Consider the following 13,643-nt stretch of genomic DNA (forward strand, 5'->3'; position numbering starts at 1 on the left):
TGCACAGCCAGATCAAGGCTTGATAGTAGTAGTTAATAGCATTAATTTGTTTCAGCAGTAAAGGCTACATAGAAAAAACAGACAACACCTCCATCAGACACTGAGGAAAGTTGCATTAGCACTGATAGAGTCTCTGTTCTACATGTTAAAGCATTTTGCTCAAACTTATCTTCTCACTGCATAGCCTTCCTCTTTACTCTTAAAAGAATAAAGTTTCTTTTTTAAACATTTATCTTTAAACAAAGCCGCCAAAGAAAGGAGAGAAAGAAAAGTGGTTGAGCTTTCCATTACATGACTAACACTGAGTGTTTGTAGTTGCCGCGAGGCTAATTGAGTTTTGAGACCTCCACAAAGGATCTTTTATCCGATCGTGTTTCATTTTATTACAGTTATAACGTTTCTTATGTTCATTTGCATAAAACACAGGTTGAACCAAGTGACCTGAATAATTTTGCAACTGCTCCAGCGCTTAAATTAAGCTGAGTTTGATTGATTTATTGATGTGTTTAATGTGCTGTTCCTCTGGGGAAGCTAGATAGACTCGATCTTAGAAACACCATTGTTTAAAGAGAATACCACCGGCTTCAGTCATCATTAAGCCGGCATATTCTACTACTGCAAACAGAATATATGACTAAAAGGCTACCTGCTCCATTATACCTTGCTTTAATTGTCAGCTTTAATGGAAATCATAAAAAACTCTTTATTCAATTATTCATAAGAGCATTAATGGTGACCTTATGCCCACTTTTTAATTTTTGTTCCATAGAGATTGGAAACTTTGCTGTTTATGCCTTATAAATATTCAGGCATGATAATGAAGTGGGGTCACTGAGTTTGGGATACTACAGGAAAAACAGCACAGATGGACAAAGACACACAGGTATACTCTCCAAGTGTGTATGTGTGAGAGATGTGAGAGTGTAAAGATGTGTTTGCACCAATTAGCCTGGCTGAGTTTGGCTCAGAATGGTATGCAGTTGTTTGCATTTCTTGATAAAAGTTGGGAGAAGTACCAAAATAAAAAAATCCTATCTTATATTTGGAACCTTCTGGGTACCAAGGTACCGAGCGTATCCTTCCATAGATTTCATGTGACGTCACTTTCAAGGAATTCCCCCTTGAGGGCAAGGATGGTGTTCTGTTGTATGGGTTAATGCTGTTACATGTTCCACTTTTCCTTTAGGGATCAACACAGTAGCGCTGGACAGACTTCTCCTGACTCTGCCATCGTATACTGTGAAAAACTGATCAAAATATGACTAACTTTGAACTGGCATTACAGCGCTAGAGCACTGACAGAAAGTGGCAGCTGACAGTGATCCTGATACTATTGTAAAGTAATGTAAAATAGCTAATTTTAGCTAATTAGCATTCATCTATACTTTCATGATAAATTTTTCACTCTTCACTTCCCAAACAGCAGCATAACTGGTACAAATGCAGTCTAAATACACACATGAAATCCATCCATACTTTTAGATTTCCTCCTGGCAGCAGTGTAAACACAACAGCCACCATTGACCACTACATGGAGCTGCAGCCCTGTTCATTTGAATTCTTCACCTCCTCAAAATGATGCATGTTTACATCACCTAAACACCACTGACAAATTGAAATAGTCATGTAAACTATATGTTGTCACTTTGGACCCATCTAAATAACTACAATCAGAAAACCTGATGTTTATGTACTGGTACAGTGCCAGGTACTTGACCCCTTGGATGTTTTACTCTTTTATTGGTATTATAAATCAATCGTGGTCAATATAATTTTGCTTTTGACATTAAAACGACAAAAAAAACATCCTTAAAGTGAAAACAGATTTATACAAAGTAATGTCAATTAAACAAAAATGTAAAAAGAGTGTATGGATAGATATGCATTCCCTTCAAACTGACATAATTCAACAGAGGTTCAGCCAATCAGTGCTAGTAGTCTTGCAATTAGTGAAATGGGATCGCCTGAGGTCAGTGAGAATGTGTCTCAAATGATTGCTGTATAAAGACACCTATGTCTGGAAGGTCCAGTCACTTGTTAATCGGTATTCCTGGCTACCATTCCACCATGAAGACAAAAGAACACTCGTAGAAACTCAGATATAAAGTTATTCCCCAGAGTTCAGTTAAATTCATCATCAAGAAAAGGAAGGAATATGGTACATGTGTAAATCTGCCTAGATCAGACTGTCCTCACAAACTAAGTAATGGTGCGACATGGAGACAAGTGAGAGTGAGAGACCAAAAAGACACCTATGACTACTCCAAAGGAGTTACAAGCTTCAGCAGCTGAGATGGGACAGACTCTGATTACAACTGTTGCCCGGGTTCTTCACCAGTCAAAGCTTTACAGGAGAGTGGCAGAGAGGAGGACACTGATAAAAACCTATATTAAATCTCAACTAAAGATCGCCAAAAGGCATGTGGGAGACTCCATGGTCAAGTGGAATAAAATTCTTTGGTCTGATGAGACCAAGGTGGTGTTTGTCTGACACCAAATACTGCACATCACTACAAATACACCATCCCAGCTGTAAAACATGATGGTGGCAGCACCATGCTGAGGGGATGCTTCTCGGCAGCCAGCCCTGGAAGGCTTGGGCGTGTGTATTTTTTCCTTTCTGGTCTCTACGTAAGTTGTGACTGAAAGCTATGGACCTTATTGTACAGGGTGAAGCTCTGAAGTATTTTAATTTTCATACAACAGTGGTCATGTGGCCAAGCACAAAACGTACCATGTTTGTTATGGAGATGTAGCTTGCAGCACCTCTGTGACAGCTTAATTCCCCCTTTTGACATAAACATGCTTTTCAATAAACATAAAAAGCCAACAGTGAACCAAATGAAGTGACACTTCAACTGGCCCTTAGTATTAAGCTAAGCCATATATTCCAGATCTCTTGAGAGCCAGATTCCCATCACTAGAAGCAAGCCCCTTTGATGGAAACACCATAACTGTGTCTGCATGGAGGACAGTCACAGGTCAGGAACATACATTCAGACCTTCAGCATTAAAGTTTAAATTTCAGCTGTAGTCGGATTAGTTAAAAGCAGCTTCAAGTGTGGGACAAAGTGTGTGTTTGTGCCAGAGCTCATCCCATATGGTGCCAGTGTGACTCTAAGTAAATACAAAGTCTATAAAGTCGAAACAGAGAGAAAGGGCACCATCTGGCCCAAAGCTCATTTTATGCAACCACGAAGACAAGGACAAGCCCGACACAAGAGAGGGAGGACACAAAACCACAGGGTTTCATCCGAAATCAAACGCCTCTGCAGAAAAAACACGAGCAGGACGGAGGGCAACAGAATTTGGAGTCATTTTGTCATCATCAAGAACTGCCAATTCTGCTGCATTTAGTGAAACTGATGTTTTACATTTTCACTGATGCATGTCAGTCAGTTCACTGAAGGTCATTCTGGCCACTGTGCGGCTGATAAATAAATCTGAATTGAAGCATTTGACACTATTGGCGACGGCCTTTTATCTAAGAAAGTTGTTCAGGGTCGTTTGACAGAGACTCAGTCCTCAGGATATGAACTGTCATATGTCGTAAATGATGCCACTGTGTTTCCTCTGCTGACCTTGCACAGTGAATTTATTTACCCAGGGAGAACTAATGAAAGCACACTCCGCTGCACAACATTGCACGGCACGATACTGAGCTATATTGTAATAAAATGGATTGTTGTGATATTCTCCACTGACACATATCATACACAACAGTCTACATAGTGTGATTAATCCATGCAGTGTCTGTCCTAGCATTCACGTTGTTAGTTAATGAAAATGTTAAAAGGTTTAATTAATAAATACAAACAGGCTTTGATTGTTTTTTTAATGTAAACTTTACGTCTATTCAACACTTGTTTGTGGAAGTTGTTCCCAGACAAATGACATCCCATTGAGTTGGTGTGTATAAGGTCCCTGTATTGCATTAAATTCAAAATGAGCTAATATTTTTCATGAAATGTTAAAAATGTCTCAGCTTCAACATCTGATATGTTGTGTATGTTCTATTGTGAAGAAAATATGGGTTTATGAGATTTGACAATCATTGCATTCTGTTTTTATGGACATTTTAACTTTTTTGGAAACAGTGTTGTACTTGACAACAAACCCTGAATGCAAACTCACCACATGTGTGTTATTCTGAGTGTTTTCTGCTTTCAAAGCTTGCACCCAGTGATTGTGTGTGCACATAGAGATTATGACATTAGAGATCAGGCTGAACCCCGTGACTGGATGAGTCTTCCCATGAGAAACAAGTGTGCTAGCATCACACTGTAAGCATTTCCACTGGGATGCTAGCAGCTGTATTATGATGCAGATGTTCTCTCACATTGCAGGCAGCTCTGGATGCACCAGCCCTCCATGCAAACACTTAAAAGGCATTTAAACCTTTATAAGACATGCACATATATCTTGAACACCTGCTTTTTGTTTATTTGTGTATAAAGTAACTGGGTTTGCATTGTTTCTCTCCAAATTGTCATTAAAAATGTCCTGGTGGGCACATGCATGGTAGAGGCCTAAATAAGGAGTCTGTGCATGTTTAAGTGATGTGTGTGTGTATGTGTGTGTCCAGTATTCCAGTAATGATCGCCCATCGACTCAGGCTCTCCACATTGACGCATCGGTGTAGCTTTAAATGCCTGTTACCATGGAAACAGGCAGCCGGCATACAGGTCTGGTACACAGACAATGGTCTCTCTCTCTTCCCCTGCTGCTTACCCGCTGTTTACCCAATTTTCTATCTCGTCCGCCTCTCTTTCTCTCTTCCCATTCTTTCCGTCTCACGCCTTGATTTTCATTCATTCATGTCACCGCCGTCCGCGCCCCCCCGCCACCTCCTCTTTTCCACACTCCCTCTCCTCATTCAGTCTGACGTTTTTACCTCTCTCTCAATTCATTCATGTCAACCTTGCCGCCGTGCTCTCACATCTGTCTCTCTCTCCTTTCATCACTCTCTCCGCCTGTCACGTCACAGTCTTTGCCTCTTCCCTTTCATCCATCTCTGTCTACCTGCCCTCTGTCCCCTTTAACTCCCTCCGTCTCTATCTTCTCTTTCTGTCCATCTTTGCCTTTGCACTCTGTGTGAGATAAAGAGCGCACTAATGCTCCAAAAGAGATTAATCATGGCACACAATTACAGTGCAGATCTAACAGTACCTTTCCATACACATGATGCTTGTTTCCAGATTCCTGGAGTGCTGTCGATACACTTAACTAAAAAATGCATGCTTCATAGTAACTATGGGCAATTTATCTCTATATTAACGGAGGTCAGCAGCTGATTCCCACCTTCAAAAAACAACTAAAACATATGTGACTATAGAGAAACAACAGAGCATGTCAGCTCTTCAGTTTTTATATTGGCTGTTTCTATAAATAAGTGCATCAAAAAGTACCACAAAGGTTGAATGTCATCAACCAAACAAGAATTACAAGTCAAAAAACAAATAATTAAAATTAGTATCAGTTCATGCCTCAAAGGTAGTTGAATTTTGTGTCTATGCAGCTGCATGTCACTACCTCGGGCTACAGCTCCAGTTTGCTTTTACATTTAAGGCCAGCTCAGAATTAGGGCTGAACGATTTGGGAAAATAATGTAATTGCGATTTTTTTCCATCAGTATTGTGATTGCGATTTGATTAGTGATTATTCCTTAAGTTCCTCAATTTATGTATTTTCCAACAAACACAAGCAATAAGGGGCGCAGGCGGCCTAGTGGTTAAGGTGCGCCCCAGCTATGCCGACGACCAGGGTTCGAATCCGGACTGAGGCCCTTTACCGCCTGTCTCTCCCCCACTCTCGTCCCCATTTCTGACTCTATCCACTGTCCTCATCTATCAAAAAAAGGCACAAAAATGCCAAAAATAAATCTTAAAAAAAAAAAAAAAAAAAACCCACAAGCAATAAATCATTCTTTCACCAACACAATATTAGATTAAAAAAGAGCTGAACAGTTTCGAAAAAATATCCAATTGTGACAATTTTGACTCTTATTGCAAAAATGGATATGAACTGTTAATAAGAAGAAAGGACAAAAATGAAGAAAGTAGGATTTTTTTATAGACTATTCATAAAAAAATGGCACTTGAATAATTGAATAATTTGTAATGCATGACATCTCTGCTGCAGAAAAAGTTTTTAACTGGCATTTTTACATAAATTTCAGGTTAAAGAAGTATTGGACCTTCTGCGATTTGGTAATTGCAGCAGGCCAGAATGCAATTTAATCTAATTTTCGATTAATTAACCAACCCTACTCAGAATACACAATATTTTTGGTCATTCATGATGGCACCATGTCAGCCTATGCGACCACAATCTTTGCCCGTCTTGGCCAACAGCCTGGCCATACTACAAAAGTGATCCTGACTCTTGTGGGGGGAAGTGCTCTATGGGATTGCAGTGGTCTTTTGCTTGTTAAAAAAAAAGAAAAATAAGAAACAATTATGGGCTGCTGGATTATGGATTTCAAGTGTGGATGTATCAAGAGGACAATATGGACGGGCTCTCCTTCAGATAGAACCTAAGGTATGCATGTGATAATGTGATAAGGGAAATAGAATAAAATAAAATCTACACATTAGTTCTCTGAAGGTAGAAAAAGAGCTTCTTATAAATGATGATGCAGAGATAAGGAGCAAATGCTCTCCTGTTAGTAGACATGAGGATTTACGTTGTTGACGTCGGGTCAGTGTGTCAAACTGGACCCCGATATAAAAAAGATCCTGACATGCTAGTCTCGTTGAATGGTGGTCCTGGTTCGTCTTGGACATATTGTTAATTATGTCACACTCTGATATCTAAAGTATACAGTTTTATTCAATAAATGACTGCTCCTTCTTTGACTAACCCTTAGGAACAGAGGGCAGAGGATTTTGGGACTGAAATTTTGGATGAAACATGGCAGTCTGCCATTTCAAAAATTCACTCTTCATCAATATGCATTAGACACAGTTTATTACAATTCAAGGTAATACATAGACTTCATTTTTGGAGGAGCAGACTAGCAAAGATGTTCCCAGGATTAGATAAGACCTGCTCCTGATGCCATCAGGATGAAGCCCGCTTAACCACTCTTTTTGGAGCTGTCCAAAGCTGGTTTCATTTTGGTTGGCCATGTCTGAAACGTTCTCTACTGTTTGTAATAAGGAGATACATCCAGACCCAGTCATTGCATTATTTGAAGTAGTTCCTGGAGGGCTTGCACTTACAGGTGCACAGTGCAATGCCTTAGCTTTTCTGTCATTATTAGTGCATCGTTTAGTCTTGATTAACTGGAAATCTACCAGATCACCATCGCACAGGAAATGGGTGTAGAGTGTGATATCACATCTCTAACTTGAGAAACTTAGATACTCCCTAAGGGCTCAACACAGGTATTTCTAAAAGTTTGGAAGCCTTCCCTCACTTACTTTGAACAAAATTTTGCATCCAAGCACTAGGCATTTGGTCTGAGGTCCCTCCAAATCCTAGTGTCCAGCCTCCCACAGTTTTTTATTTCTTTTAAATTAATTTTTATGTCCCTGTAGGTGTATTTTGGATCTATGTCTTTTTATATGTATTTGTGCTCATGCTTGATGTACCTGATTTCTGTTGTGATGCATGTTGTTATAAAAGTTGAAAAGTTCATGTTATACTTGCTGTTTTTTGCATTGCAATGTTACATCTTCATGCTTTGACTACTGAAGAAATTAATTGACAGAAAAAATATTCTGGTTTCACCCAAGAATGGTTCATGATGCATCTGCCAGCAGGTGGATATAAATTTTAATGCTCCAGATGGTAACAGCAATAACTGCTCTTTTTCAGATACAGCATGCTGTATGCTAAAATGTGCACCTGTGCCTTGTACCACTCAGGTAATCCTTATAATTGTACACGAAGATAATATTCTTTCCCTTCTTGAAAAATTCCTGAAATGACTGATAGTATTACAATTTTTTTCATTTTAAATATTTATATATTCAGCTCTAAATAGTCTGATTTTAGAACAAAATATGTAGTCATATAAGTTGTCATATTAATTGTTAAAAATTGTTGCTCTAGTTACGCTGTAAAACCAGTCTTCTCCTGCTTGCATTAACCTGTCAATTGCTTTGACTGAGTCTTTCATGCTCTGCTTATTCAGAGACTCTGCAATCATGTGCTCAACTCAACTGCTTGTAAATGTTTTCATTACATTCCCAAAGATTTCTGTGTGTCAAAGCTGCTAAAAAGGGTATTTTTACCACTTAAACAGAGGTGAACCTCAAGGGTCAGCTCTGGGTCCCTTCATTTTTTTTACAAAAAAAAAAATAAAAAATCAGAAACTAACTGCAATATGCAGATGATACTGCTCTATTTGTCTAAGCTCTATCTCAGTTTTCTCAAACTCATTTGTATGTACTTTAGCATAGCTGTAGAAAAGGGAAGCATGGCTTCTGTAAATAAAGGTTTTGTGAATGAAACTGAACACATGCAAAAGTCAACATGGCCTCACCTTGCCGAAGCTCCCCTTGCCCAGCACCATCAAGAAGTTAAAGTCCGACAGCTTCATGCGATCTTGGTTTCCATTGGAGTCGAAGCGGGATGCAGCGTTGGCTGACTTTCCTTCTGTGTTCTTGCCTGGACCGATCTTTGCCCTCTGTTTAAGAAAAATGACAGAAAAATGTGAATGATATTAATAATGTGACAAAAAATGTCCAGGAAATTTCGCAACAACACAGAATATAAAATCCACAATAAGAGGGGCTATATATATATATATATATATATATGTATAAAAAACAACTTCCCTGGCTGACTTCCTGCAATGAATTTAGGAATGAAAACTGGACTCTATACGGAGTATACAAAACAAGAAGCCACCATTTTTGTATGATGGATGAATTTGAAATAAAAAAGCTGTTCAAAGTGGCCTTTTTGGGTTACATCCTGAGCTACCTGCAAAGCATTTTGGGAACAATAATGGTGCATAACAGAGAGGTATGGCCACTTTTAACAGCTTTTCTTCCTCAATATGTCAAATTATTCCATGGTTTATTGTTAGGCAAATATTTAGGGATGCATAATATCATCAGCATGATATTGCTATTGGCAGACATTAAAATATGTAAATATATACAATTATTATAATATATTATTTGTAAATATGTAAAATATTTACGACCAATATATTAGCTGTAAATATTGGCCTTTACTGGCTGTATGTATGAATATGAATGCGGAGTTTTAGGCTGGACCAGGAGACAGCTCTGTATGTCAGCTGAAGTCTTTTCGTTGTTCATCCTCATTCAATAAAATTCAAACTGTGCTTCAAGATACAAAGTTTGGTCTGAAAAATATATTTAAATATCAATATTAGTATAGGCTAAAATGAATGTATAAATACTTGCAAATCAGTTTTGGCATCTCTATTAATCTGTGTTTCCCAACCAATTTCCTTTTCCTTGCTCTACATGTACCTAAGAAAAGCTGAGCCCCCCCCCAGACCTACACAAAAACAAAAAGTGACACATTGCTGTCAAAAATCAAAATAGATTTCAGTTGTTTCATTGACACCACCAAAAAAGACCAGTGCATGCTTTTATTACCAAAAGACCTTTTTAAAAACAACTAAATAACAGTTTTATTGTGGCTTTAATCTGATTTTGGCAGCCTCCGAGCATTCAAAGCCTCATAGCCACCCCTGAGATGTTTGGTGCCCCCTTGAGGGTCCCGGACCCCAGGTTGGGAATCAGTGCTATAGATAATCCTTGTGAAGTTTTTATTAAAATGATTCCTCAGTAGGAAACAACAAGTAGGCAGCGGATTTGGGTTGAGCTCAGCAGCATCTACCTAGAGTTGGGTATTGTTCGGGTTTTTCCAATACTGGTGCTAAATTGATTCTTTTTAAAGGTGTCAATGCCTAAAGGGTGCCTGAATTGCTACTTTTAAGAGAAAAAAAGTGTGCAAATTGGTGGCAGCTGGCTCGGTATTGTAAGAAGAGCAAATGAGTGAAGGAAACAGGTGTAACTTCTTCACACAATGTATTTTGCCTTTCCTTTGGAGTCACAGGTATGGCGTTGGGTGGTGAAGTACCGAAATGAAGCACCGAAATCTGTCTTGTAATTTGGTGCAGTATATATCAGATTTGTTGGTATTGGTCCTATGTTAATACTGGATTACAATTTTCATTCCATGTAACTACTTGACTTGGAAATGTCTAGTTGGGCCATATCATTATGGAAGTTGGAGGCAAGGATGGAGTAATGCGTTATGGGTGGAGGCTTAAGCAACAGAACGCACACCTGATGGTAGAGAAGAATCATGGTCTGTTACAAGCACACAGCACAAAACACCAATAAGATAGGTCATGTGCCTCTGGCTTTGGAAACTGTTGATAATATCAGAGGTAATGAAAGTACTCAACTAAAATATATGTATGTTTATTTATTGAGACATTTCAGTGTGAAAATTCTGCATATCCTACCCTCAAGTCAGTGAAATTTAAATGAATCAAACACTAGAAATAAACAAGCCACAATTGTGTAGAAAATCATGTCACATTAAACGACTGTTAGCCGAATAAAAATATACAAAGGCCGTCTGAATTTGATGCGTTTTAACGTCACTGAGAAACATTTTATTCAAGAGACAGGAATCTGAGTGATTAATATGTTAAAAGGAAAAAGTTTCCAGCCTTTTGCTTCACTTTATTTCATTTATTCTCTGCAGGCACTTTAAACTCCACTTCACACTTTCCATAACAAAAAATGGCCTCCCTGCGAGTCTGCCACTCTATTCAATCACGTCTGTCACCGCTTCCTCTTGTTTCTGTCCTTCAACCACTCACGTCTGAAAGTTTTACTTCTCTCTTTTCTCGAAAATTCATCTCTACTTCATCTTTATAAATGTGCCCTTTGTCTCTTCCTCACCATTTATTCATATCTGTCACCACTTTCCCGTCTCTATTATTCACTCCCAACTTTTCTCTCAGGTGAATCCTCTCTGCATTGACCTTGTCATTTAAAACTATTAGAATCTAAAAATCTAATCTAATTATAATCCTATCTCCACTTTGTTAAGCCATCCTTTATTTAAAGAAGGTCTTAAATCATGAACAAAACGCCTTGGCTCTCAGAGCCAGAGGTACAAGAAGAGAACATCTTATCCTATCTTATCTTCAAATTGCTGATCCACATCGAGGCACTCTGCACTTCTTCTTCTTCTGTCCTGTGCAGTAATTTCTCCTCGGTCCTGAAAATTGTCAGAGTAAAGCTTTCAAGTGCTCTTCTGCTGCTGCTCCATGCACAAGCGTTTGTTTGAGTGTGAGTGGTGCAATCTATACAGTTCTCTGCTCATCAATGGATAAAAGGCTCTATCCATCTCCATCTGTTCTAACACACACAGAGGAGCAGTGGAGGTATTTGGGAGCAGCCGAGCATGCTGGAGTCAACACTCTGCGCCTTCATGGATTAACGCTGCTCTCTGTGTCTGAATCTTTGGGCACAGAGTAAGCAGCAGAAAAAGGCCAAACAACAGATCCAAAATCGGATGGTTCTTGAAAAGAGCAGGCCTAACCTGAACACAGACGAGGTGCTTTTCACTGCTGTGCACCAAAAATAATCACGTCTCCATGGACAGTACAGGCCAAAATAACATATCTTCATCAATTACTACTGGTGGAGTAAAGATAAACTGATCGGAATTGATAACCAATCTTTACATCAAAGGTTGGAGTGCATCAACTGGGAGTCCTGGCTCTGTAAAAATGTAGCACAGATCAGTTGATGCACAAACTTTAACATTAGAAATCAGTTTACTGAGGCTCTGTGGCTCAGCCTGCATACTCTTGCTTAGCATCTCCATACTTGCAAGTCTCCCACTGACATTGTGGCAGCCCATTTCTGCCACTTAAAATCATACAAAAGTCATTTTTTAACCTTAGAGGTCCACTGACTATTTTGGCATTTCCAAAATTTTCTTTTGACAAAATAAACTCCTCAGAAAATGTATACCATGCTCATGTTTGGTATAATCGTATTTTTACCGCAACTTTATAAAATGAAATCTATATATTTTAATTTAATTTGATTTGTTTAATTGAGTTAATTTTGAATTACATATAGGGCCTCAAAAACCCCAACACCCCACAAAAATGGATTTTTAAAATCTGTTATTTAAAACAATACATTGTCATTTTTAAAAAGAAATTACAATATGCTGAAATTAATACCAGCACCAGTCCTGTACCTCATGGTCCGCTACCCCCTATGTGTAACATTAATTTTTATATCAAATTAAATTGATCTTATTTCCTGTTTTACTTGGCCTATTGACATCAAACAAAAACTTGGACATTGAAATAATGAGAACGTTAGTCATATTTATGACAAAGGCCATGGAAATTATAAAACAGAAAGTCAAAATTATGAGATAGAAATTATGACTATCATATTTTATTTTACCCCTTTATCTCATATTTTTGACTTTTGACCTCATTATCACTTTTTAATCTCATAGTAAGAATCTTTATTTCATAACCGAGTCAGCAGGGCTAAGATTTAGCAAAGATTGTAACACGAGCAAGTGGCAAAAACTGACCTGAATATTGAACATGTTTCTCTGTCTTGTTAAATTCCTCGACTTACAACTGAAACATGTTGTTTAGACTGAAAGATTTCATGACATAATTAATACAATTAAGCCCAATTACATGATATTAAACACACAAAATTTGTCTGAGTAGGAGATCGATCTGTGAATTAAAGCAAAGAATGACATTTACAGAGACAAGGTTGTCTGAATGACTTGTAGACTAAATAATAAGAGAAATTATGAGAGAAGTAAATACTATGTCAAAAAAGCAGTTTCATATATCATTTTAACTCTTTGTTCTCCTGTACTAGCAGACATATTGAGCTCTGTCAAAGTATTTTTTCTAATCTGGTTTAACTGTGTAACTGGCTTTAATTCCTGCTTTCAGAGGGAAAAAGTATTTTGTTTCACTTGTTAACAGGATTTCATAAAGCCAATGAAGTTAGAGGTACAGAAGGCCAAAGATTCATGTACCTGAAAACAAAGTTTAACCATTTAAAGCCTGAAACCTCAAATAATGGCCAGAAAATTCAAATTTTTTGGAACTAAGATGTTTATTTATCTTTCTACCCAAACCCAAAAATGAAAAGAAAAATTGCCATAAAATGTCACATTTTATTTTGATATCACACCTTTAATGCATTAAATATTTCTGGCAATTGATAATCCACTGGCAGGCATTTTTAAATCATTTATCAGAACAGGTTTTAAGATTATTGATCATGTTGATTGGACATAGGTCTCACTAAAGTTCATATTAAATATATTATAAATGGCTTAAAATGTTTAATATTTGCCCTAAGCATCAAAGTGAGACACCTGGGCAGGTGTTGGTGATTAAGATTTCATAAACATCATGTGAGAATATTTGTAAAGGAAGCCTGGCATTTTGTCTCTTCTATATGTAGACTTTAAGACGCTTAGACGATCTAAAATGCTCTATTCCTCCCTTTTTGAACCACAAAATATTAACTTATCCATAAAAAAGGAATTAAAACATTTAATAAATAAATCAATAAGTATATATCAATAAATAATTAATAAAAATGTAGATAAAAGAAAAGGAAATCAGA

General features: G+C 37.7%; 1 protein-coding gene across 2 annotated transcripts in view; it reads right to left on the minus strand.

Annotated features, from left to right (window-relative positions):
* The window catches only part of LOC121529326 (protein kinase C beta type-like), a 172,738-nt gene that overhangs the window by 60,966 nt on the left and 98,129 nt on the right, over nt 1-13,643 (minus strand). For both annotated transcript variants that reach the window (XM_041817134.1, XM_041817133.1), the window contains exon 9: nt 8,492-8,635. In XM_041817134.1, the coding sequence (XP_041673068.1) occupies nt 8,492-8,635 (144 nt within the window). The remainder of the gene's footprint in view (nt 1-8,491; nt 8,636-13,643) is intronic.

Source organism: Cheilinus undulatus, linkage group 21 (assembly GCF_018320785.1).
Source record: "Cheilinus undulatus linkage group 21, ASM1832078v1, whole genome shotgun sequence".
Lineage (NCBI taxonomy): Eukaryota > Metazoa > Chordata > Actinopteri > Labriformes > Labridae > Cheilinus > Cheilinus undulatus.